The 24,383-nt window shown below is 40.7% G+C and overlaps 1 protein-coding gene across 1 annotated transcript in view; it reads right to left on the reverse strand.

The window, feature by feature from the left end:
• elp2 (elongator acetyltransferase complex subunit 2) overlaps nucleotides 1-22,676 on the reverse strand; it is a 28,738-nt gene extending 6,062 nt beyond the window's left edge. Inside the window, exons 1-17 of the mRNA XM_078267786.1 lie at nucleotides 22,537-22,676; nucleotides 22,323-22,401; nucleotides 20,020-20,090; nucleotides 19,530-19,674; nucleotides 17,801-17,878; nucleotides 17,397-17,461; nucleotides 17,209-17,275; nucleotides 13,469-13,615; nucleotides 13,060-13,155; nucleotides 12,107-12,207; nucleotides 5,839-5,964; nucleotides 5,105-5,254; nucleotides 4,181-4,372; nucleotides 3,185-3,254; nucleotides 2,888-2,983; nucleotides 1,223-1,280; nucleotides 110-182 (exon numbers count right to left, since the gene is read on the reverse strand). Of these exons, the coding sequence (XP_078123912.1) occupies nucleotides 110-182; nucleotides 1,223-1,280; nucleotides 2,888-2,983; nucleotides 3,185-3,254; nucleotides 4,181-4,372; nucleotides 5,105-5,254; nucleotides 5,839-5,964; nucleotides 12,107-12,207; nucleotides 13,060-13,155; nucleotides 13,469-13,615; nucleotides 17,209-17,275; nucleotides 17,397-17,461; nucleotides 17,801-17,878; nucleotides 19,530-19,674; nucleotides 20,020-20,090; nucleotides 22,323-22,401; nucleotides 22,537-22,668 (1,746 nt within the window). The 5' untranslated portion in view covers nucleotides 22,669-22,676. The remainder of the gene's footprint in view (nucleotides 1-109; nucleotides 183-1,222; nucleotides 1,281-2,887; nucleotides 2,984-3,184; nucleotides 3,255-4,180; nucleotides 4,373-5,104; nucleotides 5,255-5,838; nucleotides 5,965-12,106; nucleotides 12,208-13,059; nucleotides 13,156-13,468; nucleotides 13,616-17,208; nucleotides 17,276-17,396; nucleotides 17,462-17,800; nucleotides 17,879-19,529; nucleotides 19,675-20,019; nucleotides 20,091-22,322; nucleotides 22,402-22,536) is intronic.
• Nucleotides 22,677-24,383: the final 1,707 nt, after the last annotated feature.

The following is a 24,383-nucleotide window of genomic DNA, read 5'->3' on the forward strand; positions in this document are numbered from 1 at the left end:
GTGTGTGTGTGTGTGTGTGTGTGTGTGTGAATACATATGAGCATGCAGAGTAAATGTGTCATGATGCTCTCTCCTTTCTGATCTAATGCCCTTTACTTATCACACTGACCTTGCATGCAGATGCCACCACCGCCCTGGCGCTGTCTGAAGCAAGACAGAACATCTCAAAGCCGTGGCCGTACCTGGAGGAGACAGAGGAGGACAACCATACAGATATTAATCATGAACAGGATTCAAGCTGTACTGAACATGTGGACCTGAAAGACAGACAGGCGGAAGGGAGGAGGACAACAACAAAGAAAGCACTCCCAGTAAATTAAGTATTCTCTTATTCAAAAGCATCTCCCTGACAAGCTTCCAGGCTCGAGCCATCGCTGCTTGCTGACAGGTAAAAAAGCAGACAGAGTGTGAAATTAAAATACTGATCTGCAATGACTGGTCCTTCTGCTGACAGAGATGAACAATGATGATGCTCACTCACGGCTAATCACACGACTAATCACTCGCAGCCCAATTACTTTTAGCTTGCCGACTATCACCTGCTTGTTTTAAAATGTCAACGAGTCCACAAAGTGAAATCACAGCATGCGAACCAATGCAGAGAAATTTCTCCCTAAACAGGAAGCTTTCAAATGCTGCAGCAATTTGGCCACGGCGCTGAGAGCATTATTTACGCCACAAAAATAACTCGGCCATTTACTCATTTTAATGTTTCTATTATGCACTAAATGATTCAAGGGGGTGAAGCCAAATGGAGGTAGAAAAATGCTTTTCAACACACACAATGCCCACACCTCCAATAAACGGCCACGCCATATGTCATGTTTATGGCAGATTGACAGGTAAATAGATTTAACATCGGCCACAAATGGAGGCAATATATTCCCCCAGGAGGAGAGGCTCATGGTATGGCAAGAAGCTGGATTGTGATTGGCTAATGGATGCAAGTTCAGGAAGTCCATCATTTTCAGTTACAATAAACCCTTTGGGCAAAATCAAACAAACACAATTCCATCTGGAAATGTTGCTTAATTAAGAGTAATATGAAAACCCTGATGTCTTTATATGCAAAGGAAGTACATAAAAAAAGAAATATGTAGTGGAGATTGTTATTGTATTATGTCTCAGGACTCTGGATATTGTTTGTACCAGGTGACTAAAACTAAAGACACGCTGAGAGGGTTTGGATACACTGTTAGCAGAGAGACATTTGGATACTCACAGTTTCTGGACCTCAGGCCACAGAGTGTTTTGGAGAAGATGATCCTCTGGTGGGGGCTCTACACACACACACACACACACACACACACACACACACACACACACACACACACACACACACACACACACACACACACACACACACACACACACACACACACACACACACACACACACACACACACACACACACACACACACACACACAAAATCCTTACATAACTGTCATTTGCAAGACCCTGAAAACTGAGCTGTTTTAAAATTCAAATACAACCAGTTTCCAATTTACTAAATGAAGGATTACACCCCAGTGTTATAATTTCCCACTTTTAAATCCTTGTTCTGTTTACCCAATAAGGGACAGATAGGATCCTGAATGTGTGCATGTGTGTATGTGACAGGCTTATAAATTAAAGAGAAACAAAAGACAGTAAGTACCAGAGAGACAGAAGGAGTGACTTAAAACTACACGGCAGACCGAGAGCATGATTGATCGCCTCGAGACAATGTTTTCTCACATTCATATGTAGCCTCTTTTAGCATTTAGCGTGCACGAACTCCTCAGCCATGCAGCTTTCCTAAAAAATTTTTTTTTAAAAAATGCTGCTTTATCTCCGATTCTTAGCGGCTGCTGGTTTTGAGAGGGGGTAAAATCTAGTCTCTCCTGATCCTCTCCTTCATGCCACAGGCTCTGCACAAGCCCGTGCTGCCCTTGTGTTGCATGTAATTGAAAGCCACACTCCTGGTGTTTTCCTTGTTGGTCATCGGCTTCCCATTTTGCCTAATTATTAATTCCTCTCCTTTCCTGCGGAAGCCAGTCAAATGAGTGAAAATGCATTGTTAACAACAGTCTCCGTACTTGGTTGCTCCCTACATAGGTCATTGATACTTAAACTTTGCAATCACATAAGCCTGCTTTCTAATTAGCATTGCAGATTAAGGAGTGGCTTCAATCATTCTGATGACAGCCCTCGACACCCTCTAGCCCAGGGGTTTTAAAGCGCCACACTACATTCTCTTCGACTCTCATCCATTTCCCATCTGCCTCTTTTCTACAACTAGTTTCTCTGTTTTGCCTTTGTTCCTTTACTCTTCTTCCACTGTGTACCTCTGTGTCCTCTCTACACATTAACCCAAACCCATCCATCTTATCTTACTTTTGAGATCGTTTTCTAATTTCATATGAGAGCCTGTAATTTTGTTGTCTTATTCCTGCATTTATTTTTTTGCTTCTGCTTAGATCATCGCTTCCTGACACCTCTTCTTCGTCTTCTATCACCCGCCATCCCTTTGCTCTCATCCCCTCTCCTGCTGTAATATCATTGGCCTCCAGCAGACCTCAGGCACTGTGGGAGTATAGCATGGGGAGAGTCGTAATGACTAACTGTCCGTCTGGCTGCACATAATTGTCTAACATCTAGAACATCTAGCGACAGGCAGACTGGAACTCTTAAATGTGTACCCAGGCTTCTGAGTGGATTGCAATGAGGAAATATAAATCAGGCTATCAAATTGTGGAGGAGACAGGGATGCATGTTGGTTCTAAAAATATTTATGAAAGAGCTTTAAATAAATGGGGGTTTACTGAGATGACTACTAAATCTTAGAAAGGACCATATTATGTTGGAAAAAAAAATACTTTCAAGTTTTTGAAGGTTTACAGTACCAGTCATGATGAGTGGGTGGAAGTAAGACTCCTGGTATTGATCAGATACACTGTTGAACTGCCGCTCTTCTTTATTGGTTTTTGGGGCAAGGTCACCTGTAAATATAAATGGTATGATGATTATGTCTGTGAATATATTTGACTATTTTGAATATGACATTACATAAAAGAAATAAAAGTAATAAACAAACCCACAAACCATTAAACTACTGCTCATGAAAACTGATCATCAGATAATACTTGTCCCCGACCCTGAGCGTTGAAACACCCGCATGCGGAGCTGAGCAAGTATTTTACCTTGAAATACAGCCTTGTTGGACAGACCCAAGGCAGGTGTGCTGGCTCCTTCTGGAAGGTTGGCAGAGTCCTGGCAACGAGCAGATAAATGAATGGTCAAAAGACACACACACACACACACACACACACACACACACACACAAATAACTATATGGGAGTGGGCAGTCCACTCAGCACATTTTACGGTTGGAAAACAAAGTGAAAGAGGGACTACAAAGAAAATTTTAGTAAGACCTGATCTTTGGACAGACGGCAAACGTGGCTCTAAGGACCCTATTTTAACGATCTAAGCGCACGGCGTGAAGCGCATGGCGCAGGTGCGTTTAGGGCCTGTCCAAATCCACTTTTGCTAATTTGACGGCGGAAAAAAGGATCCGTGCGCTGGGCGCATGGTTCAAAGGGTTGTACTTAGTATCTTCATTAATTCCTAGCTGTGTTTTGGGCGTAACATGCAATAAACCAATCAGAGTGTCATCTCCCATTCCCTTTAAAAGCCAGGCGCGTTTGTACCTTGGCGCATTGCTATTATGATGCAGGATTACCACCGTAATATTTTGCGTGTTTGTGTGCAGCTGCGCGTCCATGCGTGTGTATAACAAGCATAGTGTGCGTGCGCTGTGCACGAGCCTAGGCGCATTTTACTAATTCGCTGTTAAAATAACAATGAAATGCTGCGCTATTGACAGGTTTTTGTTGGTCAATGGAGCGATCACTTCCCGCTGCCTCAAGATAGCAATACGCCGAGAATTCACCTGAACACACGTCCCTGTAAGACCAGCACGCCCATGGGCGCAAAGATGGGCGCAGGTGCATTTGCTATTTAAATGACGTGGGCGCTGGACGGGAAATTGACAACTGCATCGGTCTTAAACTAGCAAAGACACTTGCGTCGGATTTTGCGCCACACCGCACTGTGCCGGGTGCAAGATAGGTCCCTAAAGGTCATGGATTTAAACTACTACTTGCCACGCAATGAATCAAAATAACCTGACTCACACTAGATGTCAAAAGCTTTTCTCTTGAGGTCCCAGAGATGTTGGCAAAGTTCTCCACAAAATTACGAGGTGCTTGAAACACCCGCAGGACCTTCTCATCAGCTCCCGACACAAACTGAAACCTTCCAACCATTGCCAGACACTGCATGTCGTATCCATGGATCTGTGGCCGTGATATTTCATGCCAGGTTGCCTGCAGGGTGAAAAAGACATGGGAACATATAGTATTGTAAAGATGCAAATCTGGTCATGAGGATCCCAACCAGCCAGCGTTTAAATGGATCTCTGATGTTGTGGAACTGGGTCTCTTGGCCCTACATGCAGGCAATTGTAACCAAGCCAAATACAACATTGATTCTCCTGTTCAAAGAGAAGATGGAAGGCCTACAATGACCGAAATTCCTTCGGCACTGGCGTGAGGTGGCAATATTCCAAACTTTTTCGACATATTGGTGTATATTGTCTCATAAATAAATAAATGTGGCGTGGTAGCTCTTCATCTACACTACAAGCTAATTGCATTAAGAGCAAAAACCCCAATAGCAGTGTATTCAAGTATCTAAAATGTGTGCGTTATATTCAGTATGTTCCTATTATTCTTGATAGGAGTGAATGATATTATTATGTGAAATTTTGCTATTCTGTTTATACCAGGGTAACTATCTCTATCTAATATCTTTAGTTGCATTAGGCCATAGTGGGTAATGTTGCATCACTGAACAGGACTGCTTTATGGCAATATTAGGTTTATAGAGTATTTGCATCAATGTGATGAATTATAAGTATACGTACCATCTGGTCATTTAATCTAATTCCTAACTATGCACATAAAACATGTAAAACTAATGTCACTAATTCTGAGCTACAATCAGCTTTGCAATTCTTCTACGTTAACGTGTTATAGGTGATTCTGAGCCTACTTTACCTGTTTGGCATCTTGTTTCCTCCATGGAGTGTAGAGTCTGGTTGTCTGGTCCGAGCCCACGCTGAGGATGAACTCACCCTCAGGATCCCAGCTCAGGTCCTGGACCTCATTAAAGTGACCCGATATCACAACCCCAGGCCTCCAATGTCCCTGTCGGTCAGCATTGCAACGGTCAGTTTACAACTTTCAACCTCTGATTTCCCTTTTAAATTTTCCCTCTACATACACATCACTTCAGTGACCAGTTTGATTGGCAACTACATTAGAGTGGGGGATTATAATTTAGGTGTTGCTGTCTGAGAAGGCGATCTACTTTGAAAGATCTAGTTCTAGATTAGTTATCAACACCTTCAGGTTTGTGCTGTACTTTAAATTCACCTTCCGAGCCGGCGTAATTGAAATGCGGTTATCGCTGAACTTGCGTTGTGACTTTAGACCCCCACTGTTTCTCAGGGACACCCAACAAAGACACATGCGAAGCCAGTCAAATTGAGCGGCAGACAGGAGACTTGGTGTGACTAATTACACTAATCACTGTCTCTCACACAGTGTGGCTGCGTAGCAATGCACCAACATGGAATCTTATTTCAAACACACTTAGAATTCCAGTGCTTCAGGGAAATGTTGTACATTTTGTGTGCAAATGTAAGAAATCATTTCAACATGTGTACTGTAACAGAACAAAAGTACTGGCGTTATATTGATTTGAAAGTTTAAGAGTAACTGAGGCTCACCTCTTTGTCTTTGCACCAGAGATGTAGCGCTCCATGAAAAGCGTGAGCCACGATCATGGAGCCATCCGGACTCATCTGGCAGCCATAGAAACCCAGAGTGTTGCCACCAACCTCCCCTACACGCACCTGTGAAGAAAAAAATAACATGATGTGGGGGCGATCGTAACTGATCAGAAGCATCAACTCATTTGCTTTTCAACACATCTCGTATCTGACATCAGGTGGGTGAAGAACATTTGTTTTCTGGGTCAGAGTCACTGACCTGCTGCGGACAAAGATGAAAGCAACCTGTAAAAACATGGAGGTGCATCAACTGCCACATATGGAGAAAAAGCAACCGAGTAAATTAGGTTATTTCTGCTATTTCTGAGAGTTATGAATTTAGCCTCCTTTCATCCTATATGACATTCAGACATGCCGTATCTAGCCTAGTGGTTCCATCAAACACCTGGGTTATGTGTCAACCTACAGGCTCAGATTTATAGAAAAGAAGAGGAGTAAGGTAAAAAGTTCTCAAATCTGTTCGGTCTCTCTCCAAGACTTATTAACTAACAACTCACATAATGGTGATAGAAGCAGAAAAAAACAGCAAATTAAGCAGACAAGTCAAATGAGAAATTATGCAAAATGGGAGTTATTAGAGCTGAATAAACTGTGTTGTGTTTTTTTCTAACAGAATACATTTGTCTAATACAAAAGGAAAGCAATCGCAGCGCAGCCTATCACACTTAACAAATAATCATGAAAAAATGACAAAGCTTGAGAACCCAGAAGGATTTACATAAATTAGATTTGGGTGAGAGCTTGTGACCCTGCGTCAAGGCTCATAGGGCAGATTGTATAAACAGTGAAGGGTCCGTGGACGTGAGAGTCCATAGGGTCTGAGGTTCCACTGAAAAAAATCTATCCAATTTGAAAACAGCCATAACCACTGTCTCTCAGCTCAAACATTTCTAGAAAATAAAACTCCTCTAGGATTCTGACCACCTGTCCCATCTCCGACACCTTGCTTTAGTGTGTCGTGACAATTCTGTATTGAACTTTGTGGATTCAAATCACTACCTGGGGCAGAAAGCCCATTTTGATTTAAGCGCAGTTACCGATTACACTGACAAATGAAAATTCACTTGTTTAAACTCCGTCATTCTAACTCACATTAAATTAAGTTGTTTTTTTTAAACAGAAGTATAAGAGGCAAAACAAACCATTACAACTAAAATTGAACAATATTCAGCCATAATGCAAAATAAAAAGCATCTAATTAGTTCTAAAAATGTTTTTAAAAAAAATCCAATCTGTTCTCATTCATCTTTTCATTGACATTAATATCCATAGAGAACTGAAATTACATACCAAAATAGAGAAAACAAGACAATATTAATATCTCATCCGGTTGCTTGCATAACCGATTCAATTGCAGGATTATGGGATGTAAATAACTTGAAACAATGTAGAAATGAATCCACAGGAATTCTTGTTTAAGCAACAGAGAGCTTTTCTAACCATGAGCTGTCGATATTTTGACCTGCAACTGGCTTGTAGAAGAAAACTATGCTTCAAGTTTGAAATGTAAAGGACAGCGCAAGAGAGTAAGTCTATACTCTTGCATGAAGAGACATTTATATTAACAGCTATTCGTTAAAGTCATGTCAGAAATCTTTATTTCCTATCTACTCACTCTTGTGACATTTTAATATTCAGATAACTTCCTATTTGAGCAGTATCGTTTTTCTTCCCAGTCTGTTATGCAACCTATGCTGCATAACCTTATCCGTCCTTATATCACTAACGTCACCCATCTTGGGCATGCTCTACATCCCAGCAGATTATTTGTGTCACATCATTATTTATTTTTTTAAACGGCAGTTTTCTTGCAGTGATGCGGAGCATTTTAGTAAAGCAACTGTAGCAAAGCGCCGTCAGAAGAGTGTGACTCACTCTGAAACATGTTTTAAACGGTTTTGAAGTGTTCCCTGGACACAAACCAGTAAGAGCCATTAAAAATATGTTCCACATGATTGCAGGTGAATGATGTAAACCCTTTGAAATAAAAGATTATGAATTATAATTCTGTTATTATGGTGCTGCTGAGTGGGATTAGTAGGTGTAGTACTTTTTCGCCCGCAGTATTGCACCTAAATGAAATAGATTATAGGTTCAATATCATTTCACCAGTAATATTAGGCTATAGCCTACTTATGATTAAATATGATATACACTATATTGGAATATACACATTTACTCTAGCAGCACTTATCTCCCACGCAAATTCTCTCTCTTTTGCAGCAGCCGCTGTGTTGTTTTTTTAACTCGCTGTATGTGCGCATCTGTATTCCCGCCGACCCGTTTGTTTGTGGTTGTTACCATGGTGAATTGTAGTATCATGGCTCTATTCATGCTGCCTTTTTATTGTGGTGGTACACGTGCATGAATAGAATAGAATAGAATATACTTTATTGTCCCCTAGGGGAAATTTGTCATGGACTCAAGAGTGCATAGTAGTAGCTGCCATTACAGACAATAAATACACGTTAAAAAAATAAATAAATAAATAAATACAGAACACCCAGTTATTACACACTTCTCAGTGAACCTACTCTGAATTCAAACAACTAAAACCTTTATCAGGCTCTGAGGCCTTGGAGGTAAACTGGGCCCAGAGGGGAGATCTATTAGAATCGATAGCAGCAGAATCAACCCTAGAGAGCACTATCCTCCCCTATCAGCAGCACTGAGGTCTGTATCCAGATGTATTATATCTTTTCCATCTTTAATTAGCTTGTGCCTTAAATGATATGAACATTGGCTGTGAGGAAATATGAGAAGTGCTAAATTCATACTTGACTGATTCAAATATGGAAAGATGTACAGCATAGCTTGTTATCTTTTCTTGAAGCAGGTAGATAGAGAGAGTATGTTTAGCTGCAGCAGTGACCTAAGGCAGACTGCAGGAGAAACACATAAGAATGTACAGTACATGCACTCTTTACATGTTAAACAAACATGTTGAAAGGCTACACACAAACCCACCAGCAGAGGCACACACATATCTTCACTATGTCTATTGTACATGGCAGGAAAGTGGTCAGTCAATCATCATGAGTTGGTCATCAATGACCTTCAAAATAACGCCTGTCTGCAGGCTGAAACGCAGCCGAACTAATGGCAGCGATAAAGGCATGCCTTCACTTTGAATGGCACAATCCTCCAGCCATCCAGAGAGACAGACAGAAAGAGAGACAGTCAGGTAGACACATAGATGGTGAGATTTAGAGCGAACAAGTTGCAACATTAAGCAGGTTGATTTTAAAATTCTGCATACAAGACCCTGCCGTAAATCATGCAAAAACTCACAGAGGCAAAAAGCCATCATCTGTCTTGTTTACGAGTGGAGGAACAATATGGATGCACGGCGTGCCTTATCGCTGGCAAATGGGGGTTAGGGGGAGGAACAGAACAAGGACAGAAAAGAGGGGAAGGCATATATCATTCTTTGAAGGAGTGAATGAGGGAGATGGGTGCTGAATGAGCTTAGCCAAGATGGGAAACCCATAGTGTAAAGTATAGGTTTTCAAATCAACTTTTCAGGCTGAAATACTAACCGACACGCTGAGAGACTGAGTCTTCTTCCTTTCAATTTCTCTTGATGTTGAGATATACAACATAAAGTAAGGACTGCAAGAATTACTTTAATTATCTATTCATCTGTTGATTTGTCTCAATCAATCGACAATTGTTTCATCTAGAAAACCCAAGGTGTTGTGTTAAAATTCCACATTTTATCCAACCAGCAGTCCAAAAATATTCAATTTATAATGATATGAAACAAGGAAAAGCAGACAATCCTCACATTTGAGATGCCAGAACCAGCAAGTTTGGCATTTGGCTCCATAAATTACTTGAAATAGCCCATGAATTGCTGTCCACATCTCTAAATGTTTTCAGCAATTGTTGAACGAAATAAAAATCCACAATACTGATGAGAGGTGTGAGAGTGAACAAAAAAAAGGCCAAAAATCAAAACAATAAGCTGGGATGGCTGTAGAACTGAGGGGTACTGCAGAGTCAGGTGATCATTTTCTGTGCTTTAGAAAATATTTGCTGACCTCCACTGGTTTAACATTTCACCACCTGTACTTCTCCATGCAGTGAAGTACAGGTGGACTGTGTTACAGGTTCAACAGAGCACACTTCTGACAACACCTTTCAGTGACGTCGCGTGTGGTCAAATGTGAAACAGGCTTGAAACGTCCAACCAGAGAGGGCAGCAAAATGCTACTTTTCAGCTATAAAGTCTTTAATAGACAGTATTAATAGCATGCATTAACATGCACATTATTAAAAATAAATTAAAAAAAATATATATATTACCTCATTTTGGTTTTAGTGGCTTCCTCGATCGACTACACAAGCCGAGATCTGACAACAGGTTAACTCTTAAACACACAAACTGACAATCCCTCCAGGCGTTGTAGTGGCCCGCTGTGGTCAGTCTGACAAGTTAATTACCAGTGTGTCTTGTTAGTAAGATGTGCTTTACGCAGCGGTGGGCCCGGCCACCCCACTGCCAACCCTGCTCTCCATTAAATCTCACCAATTACTCTAATCAGCGTGAAGAAGTGGAACCCTTCTTTGTAAAAATCGGCTAATTAAGACATACATGGCTGGTCAGTTAGCGCTGTGGAATCTGCTCTGCCAAAAACTTCAACTTCACATAGAAAATGGTAAAACACTCAAAAAGGAAACCACTCAAAAAGGACCAAAGGCCTTTGATTCTGTCTAACTTGTAAAGATGGAAAAGAAATGTAAATACAGTTCAATTCACTAACATTTCTTTGTGCATCTGTGTGTGTGAGCTTCAGAGGTTACGTTTCCTTCGTAGGCAGGGAACCTGTCAGTTCAAAGGGTTTGGCTCTCTCGTATGAAGAAAAAACAAAAACAAAATCCAGGTCAGAAGGAGCGGACAGAGAGGAGGAGAGAAATGCACTTTCACATTCAACAGCAAAGGTTAAATCAGGTAGGGGGTTGATTTTCTTTCATTTTTGGCATCAAGAAGAAAGGCCTGTTCTGTGGAGGGATATTGGCCACACCAGACGTGATTTAAAACGGCCACTGCTGCTTTTCATTTCCACTGACCACCTGTCTAATAACACTGAGAAGAATATGTGACAAGAATCGGCACAGGCTTCAGGCCCCAATCATAGTTCCTTTTGTCAGAGAGGAGACTCGAGACTTTCATGGTCGCTCCTTTCTGTGGTCTTTGTTGCTCGTCACTGTGGATGTGCATGATGAGATCAAAGGCGCAAAAATGTAACTGATCAAGTGTGGAATCTTTCTTATCACCTCCGAGTATGTTCACACACTCAAGGTGCCTGCCATGGCGAGGTGAGCCATTTCTGTGCAATGGGACGGATATGTGTGTGTGTATTTGGGAGCCTGTGAGCACATACTGTGTGTGTGTGTGTGTGTGTGTGTGTGTGTGTGTGTGTGTGTGTGTGTGTGTGTGTGTGTGTGTGTGTTAGTGCCCATGACTATGTGTTTCTGTCAGGTACGCGGAAAGGTAATCTGAGGTACTCCTGGGCCACCTGAGAATTGGCCAGTTGTATAAAAAACAAAAAAAGGTGTGGGGCAGATGGCCAGAGAACTGCTTTTTCTTCGCCATCCACACTCGTGTTAAATTTAGCCCTATTCTGGCACAACAGCAGCTGTTGGGAGATAAGAGAGACGAGGTGGAAGGGGGTGAAAGGAAAGCAGGAGAGAGATAATGTGTGAGAGGGAGGCGAGACCGGAGGAGAGAAAGGAAGGCAAGTGGTGGAGAAAAAGAGGAAGTGGAAGACAGAAAATGACAGAAGGCAGAAGTGGGGAGTGAGAATTAAAGACAGATCATGGAGTAAAAAAAAGAAGAAAAAAAAAAGAAAAGGCAGAAATGCATTGCAGGCAGAAGCTATGGCATGTCTTCCAGAAGCCTCTCCGTTCCCTGTCGGATGTGTTGTGGAATGGGTCGTAAAAGAGGGGGTTCAGTGTGAGTGAGTGAGAGAAGGGAAACCAGCACAAGGGCCCTGGCAGCAGGAGAGAGAATACAAGGGGAGGGCTCAAGCTCCTGGATCATGTCAAGAGCTACTGAAAGGGATGCTTGCAGAAATAGAGTGGGAAATTGGTGTGTGGGTTTGTGTGCAAACCCTGTGTTCCCTGCAGAGAGTGATTGATGCCTTGTGTGTATGCTCTGTGTATCTGCATACACCCTCCTTGTACTCAAGTCAACACTCACCTGCTCCACCCAGACTCCAGATCCCTCCTCAGGAGCCCAGAGGATCATGGTTTTGTCCATGGAGGCAGAAAGCAGACTGAGAGACTGTTGCAGCTCACCACCTGCAGGGGGAGACATAGAGACACTTGAAAACCCATACAGGAGCGGCATACACAGTCAATAATGGTCAACTAGTCTAAATCCATGACGTTCTACTTCCGGGATTGCTCGGCGCAGCCACTTTAATGCACAGTAATCATAACCATGCTTTTGTTTGCACAATTTATTTAACTTGGTAGCAAACGATACTGACACTTTATATTTAGGATGTCAGGTCTGATGCATCAAATCAAGTGCTTCCTACATGAGTTTTCAGGTTAAAAAAAAGATGCCATGCATTAGGATGCATGGTATCATGTCATATCCTAATTATTACAATCTATGCTTGATGATAATAAAAAATATTTTTTGTAAAGATGGAAAAATAATTAAGACAGAAAATGTGATTTCAATATTAAGCACAACAATTGCAAGTCTACCTTTGCCCTCATAATTAAGCAGCTTTACTTATTTTAAGTATCTAAACATAACGATGTGTGACGTACACAAAAGCTGTGATAGGTGTGAAATGATCTTGATGTAATAAGCTTTTAAGGCAACCAGAGATTAGCACATTCATTAGCCTTTTCCGTTGACAGCTTATTAAGGCAATAACTTTTCACACCCACTTTTTTGTTTCTTTTCTTTTTCTTTTTTTTTTTTTTTTAAATTGTCACAATCTCTTGCTGCCTTTTGTAAGCAAAGGGGAGACAAATAATGTCTCTCAGCTTAGCATGCAAGCCAGTCCATTTACTGGAGGTAACTATGTAGATTCATAGTTTAATTCACTTTTAGACAAACACATTTTTGCAGGAACCTACTGCCAATTATCTGAACCTTGTGTGAGTAATGGCCCTGGTTTTTCATCAAGGTACCTTTGTAGAGAGGAGGCTGCCAGTGGACTCCATAGACCCAGTTCTCATGGCCTGCCAGGACTGTCTCAAGAGACACGGCAAACACTGAGGACACGTCTGTAGCAGGAACACAGAGAGGCCACATGAAGATTATTAGGTTATCAAGATATCAGTTTTATAATAGAGAGGTAGCTGATTAACTGAGTAGGTATACTTTTTTGGGGCTAACTATACGTAATTCTAAACATTCCATGAAAAATCAATTAAGTATGTGTTACACAGATAAAGGTAAACACACATAAACACACACACACTTGGTTCTTTATGAAGGTCGGTAACCACCATGTGCCGTTATACCATCAAAAAGCGTATCTATTTATTTGGTTAATTAGCACCCTTTTCATAAATCATGCCTGCGTGGCCCGCTCACCTCTATCCTTCACTTCAAAAACGTCCTCTTTCATTTTGATGATGGTGAGATTGTCCTCTACGCGGGCATCTGTCCCAGACTTGGCACACAGCCTCCACACTCTGATGAGGCAGTCCTGGGAACAGCTGGCTAATAACAGCTCCCCACCTGAATGAGTCAGAGAGAGAACATAAAAACCTTCCTGACTATGAGAAGTTTTCTATCAACTCTTAAAATATCCTATCACTGACTTGATAAAAGCTGCCTTTGTATCATTTACTCTCCTGTGGTGCTATGATAAAGTATGAGTTATTATCAAATATTATTATTATTACGGTTGTGGTGTTTAGCAATACTTTGAGAACCTATTAGAACATATTTTTCACCTGAGCTTAAGTAAAGTTGAGTATGTTTTAGAGCGATAAATAATTGAGCCAAGTTGGATCATTTAGAACTGAGCCGAACAGGCAAATTTTCTAACTTGGATCCAAGAATGCCAAGTTTTGTTTTCTGTTTTGTAATGAGCATTACAGCCTCACCTAGCATGCCTATAGGCTCGTTTTGTCTTCAATTATTTGTTACAACTGTCATCAAGGCATTATAGAAGAATGCTGCTGACTGTGACATGGCCAATAAGACAGCAGGAGTGCGGGCCAAATACACACAGACAGGTGGTAAACAAAGCAAAAGCCACTTCTCCGAGTGCTCCCGTCTGTCACAATAGGCGTTTTCAGGTTTAGTCCAATGGCCACTGGCCCAGTTTTGCCTCTGCCAAGATAAAGACATTTATAATGCCTCTGTTGCTACGGCCTAAGGCCTCCTGAATGCTGGGAGGAGGAAGGAGGAAGGCCGTAATTGTTTGTCGATCACGATGTAATGACATTGATGATGATTGCAATGATTGTTGAAACATTGTTTTTGATAGTTGCGATGTCTTAAATTACCCATAGGCAACAAAAGAAGTTAAACCTTGTACTTCAACTTATCTTGAATCATGCGTGTGGAATTTTTCTTTGTTCATTACATTTCAAAACATCCGTTAATCTGTGCCAGGGTACAGCCACCAACTGTGGCATCTGAGGGGCTTGAGCAACATCATGTTTTCACCCCACCCTTAATTACAACAAATAGCCTAAAAATAAATGTGAATTAGATCAGATGATGTTGAAGCCTGATGTGTGTGAGATCAGATGTCTGACTCCCTATCATAATCAAAGTAAGAACATGTTGCCAAGTCCCATGGCCATGGCCTGTTGAAGACCTTTTCTCCAAACAGCTGTTCCAAAGATTGCAACGTTATATATCAAAACGTGTGTTAATACCATCGGTAAATTAAAGTGATTTTGAGATATACACGTTGTTACAAAACAACTGGCACTGTAGCTGAATGAGTGTAAAAGTTCATATGAATTAGATGCAATAGAGCCAATAAGGCTGCATTTATCTGAGTCACATAACCAGGACCGTTAACTAGAAGTATTTTGGAGCAGCAGCTCGGAACTCAGAGGTAACTTTTTCCTGCTGAGCCAGCAAATATCAAAATTTATAATCTCTAATCACTGTCAGTAAATGGTTTAAGTCACTGCTCAGTGACGCGCAGGAGACAGGGAGACAGCTGTGTATGGCACGGGCTTGCACGCTGCGACACCAGTAAGCTCTCGTTTTACACACAGCTGGTTTGGTGTTAGAGCCAAAGTGATACATGTAAATGACATTCAGTGTTTCGGTTAAGGTTCAGCTAACTGTGAAAGAACAAATGATAAAGCGTGAGTTCAGATCAGTTTGTGGACTGAAAGAAACTGAACTGATCATATTATATATTTAACTTTATCTTCAGTGTTCAGCTTTCTATTATGATGCAGAATAAAGGAGAGACTGTACAGGATAGAGACAGCCGTTCAATCAGTAATAACTAATAAGATGCTTTTCAAAATGGACATTAGCTACCTGTTTGACAGTGATGAGGAAAATAAAGCCCTGATGCAGAGACATGATTGATCCTCTGCGTGTAAAAAGCATCCCGTGGCTCATATGAAAGCCGTCTTTTTGCTGTAACTATCTGATCTCTTTTTTATAAAATAAATCTTGCAAGAGAAGGATGAACTAAAAACACCCTCCCCTGCTCTCCCAAAAGAGTCAGACTACCCTTTCTTCAGTAAAAGTAGAAATTATAACATTACAACCTATGACCAGCTGATTTTATACTAGTGCCGAAAACTACTGAGATTGATGGAAAGAAAATCGTGATTTAGAAAATAGGATAAAGATAGAAACACAAAAACACAAAATAGCATCATGCTCTGAATACACGTGTTTAATGATAAATTGCACCTCTAGTGCTGCAATTTGCCATCTGCCAAGTCATAAAAGAACAGAATGATTTATGTAACTACAATCACAGTGGAGAGAGGGTTGTGTCATTCCTATGGGGATATTTCACATAAACAAACTTCTCTCTGTCTCTTTGCTGGCTCGTAGCTTGGCAGCGTGGAGTAGGTCATAGACTTTGAGTGGGAAGGAGACACTGGAGGGGAGGGCTAGTTAAGGAGATGAAATAGCTTTTACACAGTCAGAACAGTGTAGTTATGAAGAGCCCTTGAAGAGGGTAACACAATTAGTAGAGCTTTTTATTGCTATCACAATACTGTGAAGTTGGTGAAGCTGGCCTCAAAATAACTGGTATAAAAGGATGCGTCTAGTTTAGATTTTTTTTTTTTAAATGCTCTATTGATCTTAAAAAAGAGAAAATCTTCTCTTTTTGCTTTAAGAAGGTCAAAATGCAGTTGTCTGTCTTTCTAATCAAATTGGTTGAAGGCTCTGACCGGAAATCTCCTTCCACCTCTCAGCATTCAGCCAATCACGTGTTATCTGACTCTTTCAAAGCCCAGTATTAGCCAGTTTGCAGGCATGGTAAAGAGAAAGATAATGGTGAACCATGAACACAAACTTTTAAGCCTTTAGAAGACCACCATATCAGAAACAAGCAGGTGTACCAAACTCTAAAATTGCAATTATATGCATACATACAACTGGAAAACATCTTAAACAATATGTTGGTTTTTTTTTTTTACTTATTTTATTTAAGGACACATCGGGACCCATAACCCCTCTTTGTAACCTTAAACTTTATGTTGTTCGCATAAATCAAATCAGCTCATAGCAGAAAAAGACTTACTGACTTACTCTTGACTGACACCAAGCTAAAAAAAAAAAAAAAGAGGCATCATAAACAGTATATTCAATGAAGACTGAACTAATAGAATGTAATGAAAGTACGGTTTGCCCATACACTGTCTAAAAGAACTCTTAATTAGCCATCAAGCAAACATTAAAACAGTACATCTAAGAATCTTATCATGTATTTTTAGTATCAAACAAGTCTTGCTAGCTTGCGTTGTTCGCTTGCCATAACCCAAACCTGGTGCCTTAGTCATTACTACTGTCACCACTTATCAAAAAGATCCTGGGCTCAAATCTCATCACTGATACCCCAAGAAAACGTAGCTGGGCTTGAGAAGATGCTGGTGATTTGTGAGAGGCTCGAGAGCCCTTCAACAATGCTTATTAGTTCTGTTCTGAAATGTTTAACCTGGGCTTTCTGGTTCCTGGAAAGGTTTTTCAAAACCCTGCCTACAAATATATTGTATCTGCCTTTGTGTCAAGTGAGACGTGCAAGCATACTGGGATAGTTACAGTTAATTCAAAACAGGTTCTACTCCTGAAATAGTAACACTACCATTACTTCAAACAGTAAAGCTTACCTAGAGATGCCCAGGCCACTCCACAGACCCAGTCTTCATGTCCTTGCAGTGACATGGCCTTCTGGAGCTGTCGTAGAGCAATTTAAAAAAGGTCAGATGTCTCTCTCATAGTTTTGTAATTAAAATTAAAGTGTTGGCACGGAAAACATGAATGACCTGTCCCTGACAGAGTATCAGCCTGAGCTTACCTCTCCGTTGGACTGCACATACAGATGCACCTGAGAGTTATCACCCCCACAGGCCAGTATGGGAACTGTGAGGAAAGATACTCAGGTTTTCACACAAGTCATGTAAGCACACACACATGGCAGGTTGCACACATTTACACGTAGGTCTAGGATTTATAAACAGGAGCAGGGTGGAAGGGAAGGATGAAGCACAGGATCAAACAGACGAAAAGGCACGTAAAACAGAAAGGCAAAAGGAAACGAGACACTTCAAACGCAGGCTGCATATGACATTCGGTTATAGGCACTTAAGCAGTGATGCAAATTGAGATGGATGACATGAGACGAAAAATGTCTGTCTGTGTGTGTGAGTGTATGTGACGCACAACCTAAAGGATGTCTATGTAAGAACAGCTTAGGCTTACCTCTGCTGCCTGGCAACAGTGCCAGAGAGACATCCATCATGAAACTGCTGCCAAACGATAAGGTATGGAGGCACTCCGCTGAAAAACACAAATGCACATGAAATTAAACTTTCTGATCCCCTATGAGTAATAATTCGGGGTGTGCAAAAAAAATGGATTCACCTTCGAATCGTGATTCAAGATCTACCGATTCAAAATCAATTCATAGAATTCAAAAAAATCGATTCATATTAAAAAAAAAATGTTTCATTGTATGTCTACTGCAATCACATGGGAAAAGTAACTACATTTACATACTGTGAATCGTTTTTTTTTAATCGAAAATCGATTTTGAATCAAATCTTGAGCCTAAAAATTGATATGGAATCGTGACATTTTCTGAATCGTGCACCCCTAGTAATAATGCTACACAACTAAAAAAGAATAGCTTATATACCGGTGTTATGTTAAACTATAGGGCTTGAGTGTGAACAGAACTACATTTTCCACATTTTCCTCTCTGCCTCCATTTATGTGTAGCTTCCAAGGGTCTTTCAAGCTGTCACAATCCAACATAGCATGCATAGTATTTATATCTGGGAATACACCCCGAGGTTACGCCCAGTCCGCATACACCCGCTTAATTTCCATGCTTGTCAAGCAGCAGCAGTGTTCATCTGCTCTGACAGGTGGACAGAACTTCCAACAAAGAGAAGCTGTTATGGGTGACAGCTTGGGAAAAAAAGAAAAGTAGATAAGGATGACAGTTTGGAACACCACTGATATTTCATTTTTTTATGTGAGGAAATTAAAGCAATATTACAATTAATATAGCTAATTAATACAACTGTGGTCATTCCGTCAGCTTACATTTTTAAGGAAATAAAAACATTGCAAGGATAGATTACACAGTATGCACAGTAATTTCTGTCCAAAAAACATTTCACTTTTTTTTTCTCTATCATTGACAGACTGTTTCACATGTTTTACCTCCAAGTGCTGTTTAAACTATGGCAGGCTATTGTAAGTGTATGTAAAAAAAGTTTTGCAGCACTGCAGAGGTGAGACAAATGAGCATGTTGTTTGTAACTATTGCCATGTCCTCTATCAGCCACTAGGTGCAGATAGTCTAACTGTAGTTAAATGAATAAAATGGATTATTTATTTATCAAAGTAATATGTGAGCCTGTTCTGAATAGAGTCCCACGTCAAAACAAAAATTCAAGGCACCTGGTGGAAATTAACTAGTTCTTGCAAACCAGACTTTTCGAGAATGTAAGAATGTTTTCTTTTTGCAAAATATATCTCAAAATATCCTACAGGTTTCCTCAGTGGTTTCTAAATGAACCCCTAAAAAGGGATCACAAGATTAATATAAGGAGTTGTGAAATTATTATTTGAGCACAAACACTTTTTTTTAAACTTTTTTTTCTTGAGGAATACTGTTTAGTTTTACCTATTAATGCCTTTAAACATTGTTGAATGAAACAGTCTGAGAAGGGTAAATCACTCTGATTGAACTGCACACAACTCAGACATGCTCCCTGTGAAGATTGGTATAAAGAAGACCTTTCTTCATATTAAAAGGGTCACAAGCAAAAAAGGTTGGGAATCACCCATATTAATACTTTAAAACATTCTTTTGTAGCATTTCCAACATTATTATGGCATCAAAGTACTGTAACACAAGTCACAACAGCTCCACAGGCTGGCACTAACATGTATTTTCCAGGGTTTCTGTGTCTCTTACCTTCTTTTGCTTCATTGCAGAGCCACAGTCTGACTGTGGAGTCGGATGCTGAGGAGGCCACCAGGATCTTTGAGTCCTCCACATAGATAGCATCCACAGCACAAACTGGACCAGTGTGGCCCTTACACTCCAACGACTGGATGACCTGGAAACAGCAGAGAAAAGGACAGAGAAACACTGGTTGCTGGAACAGGTGGTAGTAGCTCAGTCCATGGAGAGCTGGTTTGGGAACCGGAGGGTCGCTAGTTCAAATCCCTGTACGAACCAAAATTATGGAGTGTGGGTTGGTAGCTGGAGAGTTGCCAGTTCACCTCCTGGGCACCTTGCACCAAACCCTCAACTGAAAGGAGCAGCCCCCTCACTCTGACATCTCTCCATTTATGTGTATAATGCATGTATAGGTTCTGAGCCTGTGTTTAATGTGTGTGCAACTGCCTTTATTGCTGCCAAACGATAAGCCTTTATTTATCCCGGCATGCCTTTTTCTTACCTTCCCATTTTTAACCTCCCAGACGATGAGCCGACTGTCTGAGCCTCCTGAGACAAGATGACTCTCTGGAGCTGAAACAACAATGACAACACAGTTAAGTAAAGAGACACTGTATGGCTACAACCTTTTGTGCACCTCTGGAGGCTGTGGGGGCTGTTTTTCATGGTTTGGGCTATGCCATTTAGTTACAATTAAGGTAAAACTTATTGCTACAGCATACAATAATATTTGTTTATACAATAGTGTGCTTCAAAGTATTTTGCTAACAGTTTGGGAAGGCTTTCTGAGCTCAAACGGGAAGCTTTTTCAGGGCATGGTGTGGAAGAATAGCCTGCACTGAGCCCTGGTTTTGGAATAAGATGTTCAACAATCAATAATGTTTGAGTGTCTATATACAGTACTTTAGACCAGTGATTCTCAAAGTGGGGCACTCTGTCAGAGGGTCCGTGAAAAGTTTTAAGATTCATTCGTTAGAATTATCATTATATAAAAGAAAATAAATAGATAACAAATCTATAACTTTTAGAATCTACAAATATGTTTAATTCATGTCTAATATCTTTCTAATTCATTTCTCCTGTGTTGTGTTCTTTCACCTAACTAAGACTATAGACATGTAAGGGGTGACATGCCTGAAAAGGAGCTTTACACAAACTGTTTTAAAGCCACAGTGAAGAAGACTAGATGAAGACTATTTCCACCAATGATTTTAGATTCATACCCCGAATTAATTTAAGTCTAATATAGGGTGACCAGACGTCCCCGGTTTCCGGGGACAGTCCCCGGTTTCGGTGACCTGTCCCCGGCTGGAGCTGTCCCCGGAAATGTCCCCGGTTTTCACTGTGACTGACAGACCCGAAATTGGAATGAAATAGTCGTGCACCCTACACGCACAGGCTCAAGACAGCCAGAGCAAGCACTGCTCAGAGCTCAGAGATGTTCTAGAATGCCCATTTTACGATGCTAAAATTACTGTTTATTTACATGGAGTCTGGTGGGTTTAGCGAACGCAATTTCGCGGACTTTTTATGTTTTAAAAAAAGGATCTTACTCTTTAACAGAAAGGTCGACCTCTTTAGAAATACTTTCCATAATGTTGTCAGACACTTTGAATATTAATCTGAGCCTGTCAGTGGCAAAACAGGCACTTTTATGAACGTAAAAACAAGCTGTACAATTGACGTCCTATTAACTTACATTGTAGCTTGTTTCGCCGTTGCCGACTGCAGTGATCTCGTTTAATACTGGACCAATGTCAAAGGAAAATATTTCCTCAATAGTTTTAATTGTATCCGATACTCAATGAGCTGTTGCAGAAACAAGCCCAGCGTGAAGCAATAAAGCAAAAGCTGTCAGATAAATGTAGTGCAGTAAATATTACAACATTTCCCTCTGAGGTGTAGTGGAGTACGAGTATGAAGTAGCAACAGGGGCGATTCTAGGATCAGACCTTTAGGGGGCTCAGCCCCTATGATAATGTGACATGGATATGGCGCATGCAAAAGTGTTAACCCCATTGCTGTGACAAATTGCAAGAAAATTAACATTGAACATAGAACAATCATATTTGCATTCTGCATAAATCTCTGCACACCCATTACTCTCTGTGAAATCTCTCACAAACTCTTCACTCAACACATGCATCAGTACAACAAGCGGTCCCTGAGTAATCCGGTTTTGAAATTGCAACATAATTTCTACATGATCTACAAAATTATAACGTATTCTCATGTAAACTATTTATGTCAGCACAGATATTTTTTGTAAATTGCTTAGCCAGTGTGTTCCACCATAATGGTTATTATATTGCCAGATTCCAGACAATCCCACTTACTTATATATACATATCCCACTTACAAATATGAATATATATTTCTACTGGTATGCTTCCTAGTGACATTAATGCAAAAATATGAAGAAAAAAACTATTCCACCTGTGTGTGCATGGTTAAAATTCTGAAGTGCAAAATAGCTCAGGCTACAGCACAAATATTCCCATCCATAGATATATGAATAATCAAGTCTAACCTCTGAATTTCTTTTCAAAGGGCACCAGACTGATGCATTTAAACGTTACAATACACAAAATATTCTTACAGGGGAGCTTGTGCCCCAGTGCAGCTCTCCCCTGGGGCAGTGTCCCCGTTTTAAGTTTACAAAGATAAAAAACGTGTGTTGTGGTGGCAAATCAAAAGGACGAGAAACTGAATAAATAAGTTACAGATCCCATCCAGCAGTTTAACAGCAAGTCCATCAGTGAGCAGTTCTTTTTTTTCTCTCTCTCTCTCTCTCTCCACACTCACCACAGTCCTCTCTGTGAATCCACTGGACTGTATTCACTCTTCCTGTGTGTCCATTCAGCACAGCCACAACTCGCCTCTCCTGCGGTCAAACCAAATGGTGTTTTATTAAGGTAACGAACAAAGTATACGTTTATTTACATTCTCGGTTATCGTTAGGTGTGACATCTAACAACGACAGCTGACTTTACAAAAGAACTTAGACAGATTTGACTACCTGTGGGTCGTACAGAGCTACGGAGGTACATGTCCCAAAGGCAATGGTCCCCCCACGACCCCAAGAAACAACATTTGGAGTCCTGTTTGCACAACAAGCTACATGGCATGTTTCAATTACGGGCGCCGCCATCTTGAAAGCTGTAGATGTGGCGTTGCTGTAAATGTGGCTGTAGCTAAACAGACCCGCACAAAAGTTCCGCATCCAAAGATCTACAGCTCAACCATAGAGTCAGACTTAAATTGTGATATTGTTTTAGAAACGTTTTTATATACAGAAGCCCCACGCAATGATCTTTATTATTTTTTAGTACGGTTCAAAGTAGTTTAAATGTCGGCGATAAGAAAATATTAAAGCGTTTTAACTCACTGGTGCACTGCTGAAGACTGTCCACTAGATGGCGTCCGTCAATCACAAAATCCAGAGAGGTTACTCCTTATATATAGTTATAAAGGCCTCATTAGTCAACATAATTGCCATTTCCTATTTGTATATTGTTCAGTAAATCCATGGATTGTCTTCAGTGCCATTTACTGACACTAGACAGATGCAGCAGAGTGGCTTAATTAATGAGGGGATCAACCTTCGGCCAGAAGAACAATGTTCAAATCTTCAAGCATCCATCCATATCCCTCCAAACGACACACGTAATCCCCACCAGCTCTGTTTCGGTCTGACCTTTGGCTCCCTGTAGCAGGATAAAGTAAACAATCTATTCAGACTAATAAATAATTCCCTTATTATCACCCTTTCTCACTTCAAGCACATTCAATCATATAATCGTTAATACTGTTATCTACTTTGGTTAATTTCACTGGACATTATATTTGCTGTGTTTTCTAATTATGTTCTTAAAAAAGGCCAAGTTAAACTATAGAGTTAGTGAAACATTCATGAGCAACAAATGAACAACCAACGATAACTGGAGTGCTTGGTGTATCTCCCAGGTTATGTGTCGTTATTAGACAGTACATATTACCAAAGTTCAAAATGTTAACTTGTTTGCCTGGGTCTAAGCCAGAAGACAAACAGATAAGAACATACTGCATGTAATCCAAATGTCTGATGACTGATGACATTTTGTATTTTTTTTTTTTTTTAATTGATCCATCAACAATCAAGATGCCACAGTATACACACACTGCTGTGTCGGACTGGATTATCCCCTTGCCAAGTGGTGACTGGTCGCAGCTGAGCTAGCTGCCAGCCAGCCAGCCTTACTTGTTAAAAAAAAGCCCTTGGGCCTTATGGATTTCAAAGGTTGAGGTGACAGTTTTGTCATAAGGAGTTTCTAGGCGCCCACTTGACAAGATCAAGGGGGAAATGTGATGGCATCTGTGAACCCTTGAGAAGATATGACAAATTAAAATGAAGCAGGGATAGAGCCATATAATATGAGGAAGTGAGAAGGGATGGAGAAGGGGTGGCTGGGTCTTTTTTGGCTTGCCTCTAGCTGTGCTGACTTTTGGTATATGTGCGTGACAAAGACAAAACAGAGGAACTGCCACCAACACTTGGGGAGAAAATAGATTGTGTTTGTCTTGCTATTGTTGTCCCTCCTCACTCAGTCTCAAGGAGACAGAATTTAAATCAGACTTGGCAGGGTGAGACAACCTCTCCATGGAGCATACCCATGCATCTAAGGCTCGCGTCTCAGGAGTGGCAGCTAGGCGATAGCTGGGATTTAGCCAAACAGCTGTGTCTGTGAAAAAAACATCTCTATTATCTTTGTACTGCTTTGACTATGCATTCATGAAATCTCTGTACTTTCCTACACAATGCAGGATTAGTTTGAGCAAATGTAATAGGTCATTGCAGAAAGGAAGAGATTATTTTGGAAAGATCCT

The sequence above is a fragment of the Sander vitreus genome, chromosome 14 (genome assembly GCF_031162955.1).
Source record: "Sander vitreus isolate 19-12246 chromosome 14, sanVit1, whole genome shotgun sequence".
Taxonomy (NCBI): domain Eukaryota; kingdom Metazoa; phylum Chordata; class Actinopteri; order Perciformes; family Percidae; genus Sander; species Sander vitreus.